At 48.0% G+C, this 13,218-nt stretch overlaps 1 protein-coding gene across 1 annotated transcript in view; it reads left to right on the top strand.

Annotated features, from left to right (window-relative positions):
• The window catches only part of LOC144107007 (uncharacterized), an 88,183-nt gene that overhangs the window by 71,396 nt on the left and 3,569 nt on the right, over positions 1–13,218 (top strand). Inside the window, exons 13-14 of the mRNA XM_077639979.1 lie at positions 3,062–3,196; positions 3,640–3,729. Coding sequence (XP_077496105.1) covers positions 3,062–3,196; positions 3,640–3,729 — 225 coding nt within the window. The remainder of the gene's footprint in view (positions 1–3,061; positions 3,197–3,639; positions 3,730–13,218) is intronic.

Below are 13,218 nucleotides of genomic sequence, written 5' to 3'. Positions count from 1 at the left end.
GCATATTTGCTTGCCTCGCGAGTCGGTCACTGTGGCTTGGCAGGGGTCCAAACATGTTCCTGGTTTCATCAGTGTTGTTTCTTTGTCTTTTATGTCGAGATGTCAATGTTTAGTAACGAGGCTTCGGGTCATCCTGGTCTGTTAGTCTTCTGGTCCGGGCGCCGAGCATAGCTTCGCCAAAAGCAGATGAGTGTTTCTGGTTTCATCAATGTTGTTTCTTGTCTCCTATATCAGAAGTCAACGATGGCTGAAAGGAACCAAATACACGTGCTAATCAGAAAGTGGAAGGAGGCGGAGGGAAACGCCGTACATTTGCGGCTTTAGAAATCTTCCGCCCCCTTACAGTGTACATAGCAGCAGAGTGGCGCATTAGACAATGTCACATTTTTTTGTTGCAAAGAGAAAATAAAATAAAAACTGGACTTTCTCGTTGGACACTTAAACGGCACTTACTGCATAATTAGTATTCGTATAGCTTTTTTACTTTCAATAAATTAGCGAAGAAAAGATATGTGAAGGCGGTACTGTTTATTCAACGTTTTCAATTATTCGTACTATTTTTTCTCTAGCCTTTCAAGCTGCAATAACAGTAGTTTAGGTGGGAGACAGAGTACATTTGTAGAATTACTGTTCCTTGTAACGAAATTTGTTTACATTTTGGTCGAAAAACTACCACGTTTGTTTTGTTTGCGTTAAGTTTTAATTGACTGCTGGAAGTCCAAGACTCCAATTTGCGGAGAAAAATGTTTGCTTTAGTAATGCCTTCAGCTTCAGAACCTGATGACACCAAAGCACTCGTGTCGTCGGCGTATATAAATAACATATCTGAGCAGATGTGTACAATATCGTTAATTTACAAATTATATAGGACAGGGCCTAAAATGCTACCCCGTGGGACTCCTGAAATTATTGAAATATATTTGACTGGTAACTTTTGAGCAGAGCCAAAATATGTCCCCGTATACCATAATGTTGCAGTCTTACATAAAGGATAGTATGACTAATATAATCGAAAGCTTGGCTAAAATCAACAAAAATACTTACGCTGTGCTTGCCCATTTGCTTCGGGATGACTTGAATAATGTGTTCGATGGCTGCTTCCTGAGGTCATATTTAGATAATTGTGACTTTTTATAGCAGTGTTCCTGTCATCGTGGGTGGTGCATTTGTTCATGTAGGGCTACGATTTCTGCTGATTTTCCTGTTTATTTATTATTCTGCCGTATGGTTAGCAGTTTGCTTCACTAAATAAAGTCGAAAATGATGGGATGCCTACGCCTGCCCAGGAGAGAGCTTGTCTCTCAAAAACTATCGGGTTCGGGAGCTCTATTGTCCTCTGAATTTTTGGTCAGTGATCGGTTACCTTTGCCAATGCTTACATAATGTTACTCAATTGTTGCGTGAGACTTGTGCTCTCCAGCGTGTTGGCGGCACCTTGTGTAAGGTTATGTGTGTGAGTAAACGGCGGCGTCCGAGAGCGTGACTAATACGTGTTCCAGAACGGAGCGTTTACTTCCTCTATGTGTAAAGCTAGTCTTGTGACCCTCGCTTCTCTAAGCGTATGGTCGCAGGCTCTGCAGCGTCCTTGCTAATTCTGTTTGGATAGCTTCTGAACTTACTCACCTTTTCTAGCATCTTCTTGACTGTCTATTAGCGCTGTGCATAGTTTGCAGGGAGTTTGGTTTAAGGCAAACACCGATTCGGTGACCCTGCGTGTGGTAAGACAGTGTATCTAGGCAAGAATCCTCAGTTTATATTGCTGAAGGATCTTCTCTTGGCCGAGTCAGTCTCGTGGTTATCTTGGCTTTTGTTGCTACTTCTTTCATTAGCGCATCGTCGCTGCCTCTGTGAACAAAAGGGGGATATCGTTTAGCACTCCTCGTACCGTGCCCTCTGATGTCGCACAATATGTGTTGAGCTCGCGGTCATGCATCCACAGGTGTTTTCCTTGCCGCTGTAGCGCCTCCGCCTTGACGCCGACCGGGGTACGAATCATTGATATTCAAAGTGCCATTAACCACGACGAGCATGTCGCCGATGTCCGCGATTTAATTCCTAGGTGAGGTGGTAGGACTTCCTGCCAGTCAATGTATTTTCGGGGTGCTGTAGCTGGGTATCATTGTCTCCATTCGTGGCTCCGATTCTCACGTCTCTTGCCTCTTCGAGCTGTTTAGCAATGCGCCATGAGGTCTCATGGATATACTACTAAGCTTGGCTAAGCCATGTACATGAAATCCCCAAGTCTCCTGTCGTTAAGGTTAACGCAGCGGCGAACGCTGCGAAATTTATGTAATCCTACGAAAGATCCAATTAAAAGTTTGGTCTGTACGGTGAAACTGACCGGTGAAAAGTAACGTCTCCGCACATGATGAGCGCGTCCGCTCAAGTCCTTATTCAAGTGTACGCTACCAAACACTACAGGACAAAAGATGACCTTCCGGAACACGCATAGCAGCTAAACTGGACCGATTACGGAACATTTAATCTCGTCAGCGGTAAGCGTCCTTGGTGCCATTAAATGTATCGACACATGCATAGAAAATTCAAAGGCTACGAAAAGTAAGAAATTCTGCGGAATGTTCCATGTCCCAGTCGTTTAACGAAATAATAAAAAAGCTACTGGCGCTTTGTCACAACACATGAACAAATTCTTGTAATATTTGTAACGTAGAAATTGACATTTAAAGAAAATAGATGTGGGGTACGAAGTATACAAAAAATGACTTACTGATTACTGAGAAGCCGTAAAACATATCTGAAATTAGGGCTGCGTCTTTCAGCCTCAGCCATCGAAGGGTTTCGTTCACTATGCAGAAAGTTAGACACTATCAGCCGTTAAATATTTGTTGGCGCACACTAAATATGTACGGCTTTCATAGCGTATTTTAAAATGGATCACGGGACTGCTTTTATTACGGTATTAGCGGTGGCTGCTTCATGGTGTGGCAGATGTTAGCTGCCTTTATCCGAAGTATAATTCTTTTGCAAGACATAATATATTGACATTACTATTGTGGTGGTTGTTTGGGCACTCTTAACCCCAATACCTTATTTGTTACAGGCAAAAGCTGTTCTGGTACAACAAAAGCTGGCAGTCCCAGTCGCCATTACCACTACGGCGGGTATCGTTCAACTCGTAGGATTTAATCAGACAGGGGATGGGTGCTGGACATCGAGTGCGGTGTCTACTATTCCGGTAAGAACAGAAAGACGTCGGAAGCGCAGTTTTTATATATGCGCACGAAAAACAATTCCAGGTATATTTGCATACTTCACCTTCATGCTAGTATTATAATGCTACAATTTCCTTGCATCCTAATGCCCTTAAATAGAAAAATAGTAATAATAGTAACATTTGTAATACGCATATTTTGGTAATTTGTCAGATTTTATTCTACTAAATAAATAAGGCCATAAGAGTTAAAAAATAAGCAGTTATTTATATATCGAGGCGGGATAGACGCTGCTTATCCACATCACCACTGGTTTCGTTATCCGTGCTTAGCCAAGGGGAACGAAATTTTACTGCTGATACAGTGATTAGCTCTCTTCGCGCCTCATTTAATGTCCCTGTAAAAAGCAAGGGTTGTGTGCAGAGGTTCTAACAAGTATTTCACCTGAGTAACATTACTCTTTCAGGTATGCCCTAGACAGACCGTCCCGAAAAACTACATGCAGTGTAAGGGAAATTGGCTTGGTGTGGAAACAACCGAAACACTTACCGACATGGTAAGAGCGATTTTCATTAAAATGTGATGTACTTGCCGATAAATATCCGAAGAGAAAATACTTCTCATTTTGTGACTGCTATACTATAGTGCAAATGTGGAGCGCAGCTGGAACACCTACGCTGGAGTTCAGCACATTTCATTATTATCTTGTGCTGTTCTAGTCCAACGAATGTGATAAATTCCTGCATGTCACAGAAGTCTTCAACTCGCCAGTGTAGGCGCAAGATTAAAGCCAAAGGTACGAACAGGGGTGTAATACTAAAATGTGCACGCGTCAAACTTTGCCTTGAAGAGTAGGCCTGGGTCATTTAGGGTAGTTTGCATTGCTGAAATACCTTCGTTCAGGAGGTATACTCGACACATTGCAAACGGAGAAGCAGGAAAAAGAAAAAAATGAATGGCTCGTCTATATCTATTCTCTCTTGTTCCATTCTTTTGCGCTGTGTTACTTCATATGTTCAGTGACCAGCCAGCCCAACAACGTACAGGTGCGGCCAAAACTAAACGGAGCGCGCTATTGCCTTCTTAACAGACTGGCAACTGTGGTATGTGCAGGCTAGTAGTAGACAATAGTTCGCTTTCTCATGAGCAAATATTGCTTCTTCATGTCTTGGACTTGGTTGATGCGGCTTGTTGCCCATTAAATCTAAGAAATGCATATAGAACTTCTAGGTGCCACCAGGAACATTTTGGTTGTTGCACTGATTGCAATGAAGAACATTCTCGAACACCGTGCGGAATAGTTCTTCCACACAGTGATGATATTCAATTTCTTCCACGTAATTCGTATGCAGATACTGCAGCGTGGAATATTCACAACTGCCAGAGACAACAAAGAAAGCAAGACACCACCTAAATTCATAGACGTCCCACTCCAGCTGTAGTGAACATATTGTTGTGCGCGTGTGTTTTTATTGCTCCATCATGAACTAATCACGCGCGCAACTGGTACATAATTCTTTTTGGGTAAATAGTTGTTGTGTGTATTACATCTCGCCCTCTCCTCTCTTCCTGTCCCATCACCTATTTCATTTCTCCATTCTGCCTCTTATCCTCAACCGCAGCGGTGGGCAAGTGGTTGAACATCCGCCTCGAATGCGGGAGGTGCGGGGTTCTATCCCCAGTGCCGCCGGGTACAAGATTACCCCTGGTCTGGTGCTCGGCTTCTTTAGGGTGAAATGCTTGGAACATCGGTCTTTGACCCAACCTTCAGGAAAGGAAAATACCTTGTATTATTGCGCTCTTTGGCCGTAGATGCCATTCCGCCATAAAAATCCATAATCTTCGTCGTTTCTGCTGCCTCAACTAAGGTGTTTCAGTTACGATGGCAGATGCCGGGCGAAGCAATAATGTTTTCCTTCGTTTTTTTATTGAAAAAATATGAAGCAAAATTCAAGAAAACAAGGCGAATGGCGCTGTAGGCTCGTGTTAAGACATTACCAGCAGCCCTGACGCTATCCTTATCTTGGAAACCACTCCGTTATACTGCCACAATACCCCTCTGTTCAACAGATCTGCTCTGAACAGATTCTCACCAGCGGTTTCGCCCTTTGCATTTCTCCCAGGTGTTAATTTGCTTCCTCTTTCGTAACTTACAGAATCATTAAATTAACACTGCCCAAGCTATTCCTGGAGTCCATGCCATAATCTCCTACCGTCTCGTCAACGGACCGCTTCTTTCCCACATTCGCATTAAAGTAGCCTATCAAACGGCACTGTGATTTTACTTTGTCCATTGCCGATTCCACGTCTCCATGGCTCTCAATGATGTGGTCAATAGAGCTCGATGAGGGCAATGAGGCGTGCACCACATTCAATGTGTACCTCTTAATTAGCCTGATTAAAACAGCTGCAACTCTCTTAAACTTGTGGGGTTGAATTGGGGCGATAAGTACGTTCGTTCCAAAACCGCCAGACCCCACCCCGTGATCGCGTACGCTACCGAGCGCACGTCGACCACGGCGGGACTTTATTGCATTTTACAGCAACACTAACGCCAGCTTACAACAAAATACGCTGAGGTATCGAGGTCGTCCGACTCACCAGCAAGGTTACGAGCGTATGTTCGCCCAGGCAAGGGATGCTCCGAGGCCGGACAGGGCGAGATACGGGAGCCTGTTTCCCCGCCACTTCTTCGCCCCGCTGGCAAAGAGCGGAGCCGCGTGCGACACGTCCGATAACGCCGACGATCAAAGCTGAAAAGGGTCATGCTCTCTCCCGCGCGCGAGCGGCGCTGCGACGCTGGCGCCCTCTCGTTAGTTATAGTTACCTCCTCGAGGCGGAGCTGCACAGTGCATGGCGGGAAAGCAAATGAGAAGGGGAAACTGCGGGGCTCATTCCCCACATCCCACCAACCCTAAATAGACCCTCGCGCCGGAATGTAGATGCTATGGAGGAGTCTTCTGGTCTTCATGCTCTTGCGGGCAGGTCTTGCAGCGGAGGTCACGCCGACAGCGTCCACGCAGACTTTCGCGGCGTGAAGGTCTCCGCTGGGACGAATCGCATGACCCGTGGACTCCGTGTCCGCAGGCCCGCGAAGACAAGGCCAGTTTAAAACTGCACGCCAGGTTTCTGCAGTAGTCGCCAGAACAATAGGAGCCGGAGGTGACTGCTGGCTGGCCTCGCCACAGCTGCCGTGGATGGATGCGGCGAACAGGATACAGGTCGCTCCGTCGCAGCAGGCGGCAGCGAGACGATGTGCACCGGACATCAAGCCTGGGTGGCTCCAGCGGTTCTGGAAAATTGCTGAAACTTCTTCGGCGTGCCTTAAATGTAGGTCACGGGAGGGGAAATGGCATTCGCAAGGGCGTCGTGGCTCAATACATAACTCGCTATGAAAACGTGTCGGGCGGCTATGCAAATCGCAAACTTGGAGTGAACAAAGCCCTTTCTTGAGTCGAACGAGACTGCTCTATTCGGGCAAGGTAAAAAAAACCGAGTAGGCAGCAAAGTGCACCCCTGCCAACACCATGGTTCGGTGGCACCACGCTCAATGGACGTGGTGCAGGCAGCTCCGGAAAGCATTAGGCCTGATTACCACTGACAACGACCGTGAACAATACAAACAACCAAGACGGCTTACGTGCGTGACCCCGCGAGGAGACATCATCTTTGTGGGGTAGTCCTACCCGCTCACTGCAAGAAGCAGCTTCTGAGCGGTCGGCTCTCACCGTATCAGACGGTGTCGGAGCGTCCGGTGCCGAGCTGCAATACCAGCGAGTGCGTAGTGACACCCGGCTCCCGGAGCCGCTACTCCAAGAGTCGAAAAAGAGACAGCAGAGAAAAATATATACAGAATATTTGGACTACCCGCGCGGCTTCCATAGTCAATCCGTACTCGGCAATTCCGCGGGCGCTAGGCCGCGCGCCCCCTCGATGCGGACAAAGTAATTCTTGTGCTGAAGAAACTCCAGAGATAACTTGACAAGCAATGCGCTGAGCAAGTCGAATAGTTCAAAAATGTTGCTACGCAATGCACCTGGCACTCAAGAAAGCAGGCCGCAGGTCTTAGCGATCAAAATTCACTCTACGCCTAGCACTTGTTAAGTCCGAACAAGAGCTTTCCTCGAACTGAACAAAAAGTCGTCCAATGGTAAAAGAGCGGGACCCACGTTGGCACTAGCTGTGGGGTTGACTTTGGGAGATAAATACGGTCCCTCCCCCCGCTTAATCGCAGCTTACACAGTTAAAAATTCCAGACCCCAAAGCATGATCGCGTATGGTACCGAGATGAAGTAGATGAAACGCACAAAAACACAGCACACAGTAAAGGAAGACACGATACAGGCGCTTCTCGTGCCTTCCTTTTCTGTGTGCTGTGTTTTTGTGCGCTTCATCTACTCAAGCTATGAACCAACTTGCCCAAGAACGTGTTCTACGGTACCGAGTGCACGTCGACGGCAGGCCTTGCTCTGAGGGAACAAAGGAATGACACACTAGCTGACACAAACGGGCATTTATTGCTACAGCAACAGTAACGCCAGCTTACGACAAGATACGCTGATGAATCGAGGTCGTCCAACTGACCAGCAATGTTATGAGCGAATTTTTGCCCACGCTAGGGCAAGGGATACTCCGAGGCCAGACGAAACGAGATACGGGTGCCTGTCTCCCCGTCACTGGAGCCGCGCGCGAAGCGTCCGATCGCGCCGATGATCCCAGTCGAAGAAGGCCATGCTCTCTCCCACGGGCGACCTGCAAGCCGTCTTTCGCGCTGTTACGCGGGCGCCCTCTCTTGTTAGTTAAGGTAACTAACCAGGGAATGTGCCCCTCCTCGAGGCGAGGCTGCGCGGTGCATCACAGGAAAGCAAACCACAAGGGGAACTGCAGGGCGGATTCCCCACAAGCTATAGAACTCATCTGTGTTGCCAGCTATGTCCAGATTGATAAGGAATCCCACATCTAGTTCTCGTCTAATTCAAAATTACGTGCCCTCGTACGTTCCCTCCCCTCCCCGAGTTGCACATAATGAGGGGGAGGTTCAAGGGAATACGTGGGCAATCCCAAATTCGGCTTGCCCCTGTTGAATTTAAGGGCGTGGTGCCATATCGGTGTTGTTAGGGCTACCTATTGCTACATTAGTACATCTAGCCCACATCGTTCCAAAGAAAATTTGGGCTCTATGCTGAAAGAAACCTTTGCTAGTGTCAATGGGGCTACACTCAAGAAATATCTGTAGGTTCCACATACGCCATGGTGGGACAGGAAAAACGGCGCACCCGCATGTGGGCTCTGTGTAGAAAAAGCCTCGTTAAGCCTTAATTAGGCTACACACATCAAAACGCTGTTTTTATATCGGTAGTGTCGGGGCTGCAAAGCAAGCGTGCCCACAAACTGCGCACGTCGGTGCCTTCTCGCATTCTTCTGAGCAGATGCATTACAAATGAGGGCTGCATGCGAGAAAAAAAGCGGCAGGCCCACGTACACAGTTGATGCATTGCCGCAGTGACAGTGGGGTGTACCCACTGGCTTCGATCCATTGTTTTGCATGCAATTTTTTTTTTCAGTTCAAAAATTTGTAGATAATTCGTCTTATAATTGTCGCATCCTTACGCGATTACTTCAAATTACATCCTTTGGGCTCCTGAATTAATGAAATTGTGCAAAATAATGAGACCATGCGCAGGAATGACTGCACCCAATTACCAGGATTCACTGGGCTGCCTTAGTTCGGAATACAAACGTGGTCTTTTCGAGCAATGCCCAGCAATAGATTGCGTCGCCGGCACAAGGTGTAACATGGGCTCATTGCGGGCAACCGACATAGCCCATTTCTTTCAACCCGCACAAAAAAATTTCGGTGGGCTGCTAGGTCAGGCTGACATTAAAAAAAATAGTGCGTGATAATATGTCCGACCTAAAATGTTTATTCAGTATTAGTTAACCTGCTAATGCATGCATCTATTTCGGCCCCCAGTGGGCCGATGGAGACAGGGAGGCCGATGTAGATGCGGGGCAGGCCACAATTGGGCTCGCCCTGTTTGAACCCGCATCGGTCCTATGGCGGATTTGGAGGGATTAAGTGAAATGCGAATCTAACGTTCGTCCTCAGAGGCTACCCACTGATAAAGGATGTGGACAGCCCGAACCGAGCGACCTGCATCGGTACCCGATGGCACCTGTGAGAGGCGTATGTGGGCATCCTGCTTTGGTCCTACCGGGGGCCTCACTTATTGAGCCACTTTATGCTACATAAGTTAGTACTGAACACGTTTTATGTCTTCCCAATCTCACTATGACATGACACTTATTACTCGTTTTTTTCTCGAACAGCACTGCCAGGCAAACCTCACTGAATAAGGCCCTAGCGTTAAACGTTGCCAGGTTCAGATTCCAATCGCGGCCTGTACGGAGCCTGAAATTCTTAGCACCACCCGCTGCGTCACAGGCAGGTCTGACCGCCACCTTGGTCAGTTGCTACGTGCTTTTTTCGTTGCCTGTTTTGCAACTCTGGCTGACTGACGTCAAAGAAACCACCAGGGTTTAAGGTATGCCACCAATGAGGTGCACAATGAGGACTATAACCTGTGCATCTGACCATCATAATCACCGTGTTTCTAAGCTGAGGTGTGCTATCATAAAACAAGCTGATAAAGTTTAATTCCGTCAATTTTTGGCATACAATTACCGACTATAAAATGGGAAAATTCATGTTTTAATAAAAATCGACCAGGTTCTTAGCTAGGGGTTTTTAGAAGCTGCACGGTCTACTTTTGCGCGAGAGGTAGCGCGCATTTCTTCTTGTCGGTATTGCATCTCCGGATGACTGACGTGCTGCATTCCTCACACGGCTGCAGTCACTGGTCGACGCTTTCTTTTCGTCCTGTATTTCGCCATATTGCAAAGAATGGCGCATGAACAAGCACAGGCAAGCCAGACAACACTCGAATCAAGCGTCTGCAATGTAAACAGAATGACAAATTATCATTACGTAATATGTATATGAAGTGACGCTAAAGCGATGAGATAGTATATATTGTGGAATGGTGACGCCACTAGCGGCACCATACGGCCATGGCATGAATCTCAAAGCTTTCAACTACTCAAGCCTGGATCACATACAGCGGAAAGGGTACCGCCGTTTTAACTGATATCGATATTACTTATATAGTGGACTAGTGGCGTCTCAATAATTAAGGAGCCCAGCAGCAGTATTAGTTAACCAGCTTGCTGGTCAGTACATCTTAGGTCTCTTCAGATTCGCAATTGCACAAACGACGGCCAGGCACTCCCGCTCTGCGATGGAGTAATTCTCCGGGGAAGAAAGGCAGGTGGCATAGAGAATTACGCAGTGGTGGCAGCGTTGCCGCTCGGCAAGGGTGGCACCAATGCCGTGGCCCCTGGCGTCTGTGCGAAGTTCCGTAGGGGCGGGAGGGTCGAAGTTCGCCAAAACAGGTGGGCGTGTGGGGACAGCAATGAGGCTTCATAAGTAGTCAAACGTCTTTCTTCACCAGATTTTTGAGAGTGCGGGCGACTTCAGGGATGTTAGGGACGAACTGGCGAAAATGCGACGACCGCTCGATTAGACTGCGCACGTCACTGTGCGAACCAGGAGTGGGAGAGGCACTGACGGCGCGGAATTTGTCAAAACCCGCCGGCAGCCTTAATGAAGTGGCCCAGAGCCGCCGCCGCTGCGGTAGTGCGCAAGGATGGACAAAAGTCAAAGTAGGTGGCTATCAAATATGGGCGAGAAAAATATCGGCGGCTTTAAGTTTTCCAATTAAAGCCGCCGCAACGGTGTTGCCACTTCGCGCAATTTTGCATGCGCTTTTTGACGCCCTTAGATAGAGCGTGTGGGGGTAGCAGTCTCGTTCACAGAGGAGATGCCCTCGACTCAGCGTGGCAAGCTCAGCAAAGAGACAAATAAAAAAACAATTTGTTCAACGGGCACTGCGACAGTCCGACGACCTGAGGAGCTCGACGGGGCCGTCCCGCAGGTTGACGCACGTTGCCACACTGGTCCGGACTGGGCGAGTGCTGTTCTCCCGGGAGTCAAGCGGGCGCGCTTCTCGCAAGCTTAAACGGCGGCTCGGGCTAACACAGCGGTTGAAGCCCATGATTGGTCCAGCGCGGAAATCACCTTCTAGAACAAGCTAGGTCATTCGCGGCACGCTGAGTCATCGGTGCAGGAGCGAAGGGGGGAGGGTATCACTTTAGCGCGGTCAAGGTTACCCCCTTTCCGTCCACAAAGAGCAAAAACTTCTCCGACATTCGAGAAAAATCGACGCCGCGCGTGTCTATGTTTACTTTGGCGCCCCGCCGGCGAGCATAGTGAAAAGCCCACGTGCGCAAAGCTATGCACTCTTAGGGGGTCCTTCCCCACTGTTTTTTGTTTTATTTTACCGCGCGCGGGCGCGATTGCTTTGGCACAGCGCCGTTTTTTTTTTCGGAAATGCGCCGAATTTTGTGACACTGCCCCTTCCTTTAAGAATATTGTGCTACAATATTAAAAAAACGCAAAATTCGTAAGCACATGCTTGTGCCCACAAAGTCAATGGCCAATCCAAAATACACACATTCAATCATGTTCTTACATACAAGGCACTTGACAATAGTCACAATGTACTTCAACCATACCGCAACTCGGGAACACATTAACACAACACAAGCGGGGGGCATTCAAGTTCAAGGCATGCTTGCGCCTATACTTCCACATACATTTCCTACTTGCGCTTCCGTGATGCGCGCGTGAGGAACTTCACAGATGCCTTCTGTCGCCACAAGAGTCTCTTCGACTCGCGTGTTATTTTCTCGGTCAACATGGACTTCTGTTTTGCCCCGCCTGAACCCTCCAGATAAATTTTCCGACTCGGACAAGAATTGTGCGCTTAGGTATGCAAACACAGACAAGGCTATCAATGGATTCCAGGGCCCTGCGTCAAAGAACACAAGCCCACAATATTGACCGGTGTTAATACCCTCTTGGTCACATTTCAGAATTTTCCTGTGCGATAGAAAGGCAGCTTAGCCGGAGTTTCAGACACCTTGTCCTGTTGAGCTGTCTTTCGCGTTTATCTGCTTTCTTGTGACCATTCCGTGGCCTTTCTTCCAGTTCCGCACGGCTTTCTACTCCAGTGCACGTCTTTTCCAGCGAAGACGTTTTTCCGTCCTCGGAATGTTCATCCGTGGGACTCTTCCGTTCTTCATGATTGACTGCTCCTTTGTTTGAGCTAGCCCGCTCGCGTTTCCTTCGCCACTCTTTAGCTTGGCGATCACTGCGCCGTTCCGAAGAGCAGGATTCGGACTTTGTCTTGTGGCTACATTCTGGGTCCTTTGGAAATTTTGCCCTCTTTATATTTCCCAATATGAGGTCGTATATGGGGCTCCTAATGCACACAGCAGTTAGTTTCCCGCTGTAGTAGAGAGTGCGCTCATGTACTTCAGCTTCCGGCAAGCGCTGAAACGTGCCGTCTACTAGCCGCGCAAGGCTCTTCGTGTCTCGCAACACTTGTAATTGTTTTTCTCCTACCTTCCCTTTCAAGACAGGCATTCTATTCATTTTGGCTTCGTGCAGCTCGTTCACTACGGCGTTCACGACTGGTACCTTCTCGCCGTTCTTTAGTTCTACAAACCCAATTTCATCTTCTTCCTCCAAATGGTGACCTGAGGAGGCCCGTACGCACGATACCTGGGGAATGGACTCGCTTAAGTTCGGACAAACCGCTGCTATGTGCCCCCTCTGGCCGCACTTAAAACAAGCTGCTGGGTTACTGTTTGTAGCGCCGTTGCGGCAGTTAGATGCGTAATGGCCTAACTTCTTGCATAGGTAGCACTTTGGGGGAGCTTTTGCGCTAAATCAGGCATCGCGGCTGTCGGTTTTTGCGCGCTCTCCGAATTCGTATTCTTAATTTTGCTGAGATTCGTTCCTCCTTGGGCTTCCAGAAATTGGTCTGCAAGGTCTAGCATTTCGCAGAGAGTCTTGGCTCCTCTATCTTTAAGCTACAGCGACAAGCTCGGCTTACAGCTACTCAGGAACTGTTCTTTGATG

The sequence above is a fragment of the Amblyomma americanum genome, chromosome 10 (assembly GCF_052857255.1).
Source record: "Amblyomma americanum isolate KBUSLIRL-KWMA chromosome 10, ASM5285725v1, whole genome shotgun sequence".
Classification (NCBI taxonomy): domain Eukaryota; kingdom Metazoa; phylum Arthropoda; class Arachnida; order Ixodida; family Ixodidae; genus Amblyomma; species Amblyomma americanum.
Note: the sequence above shows the minus strand (reverse complement) of the source record. Positions and strands in the feature narration are given on the sequence as shown.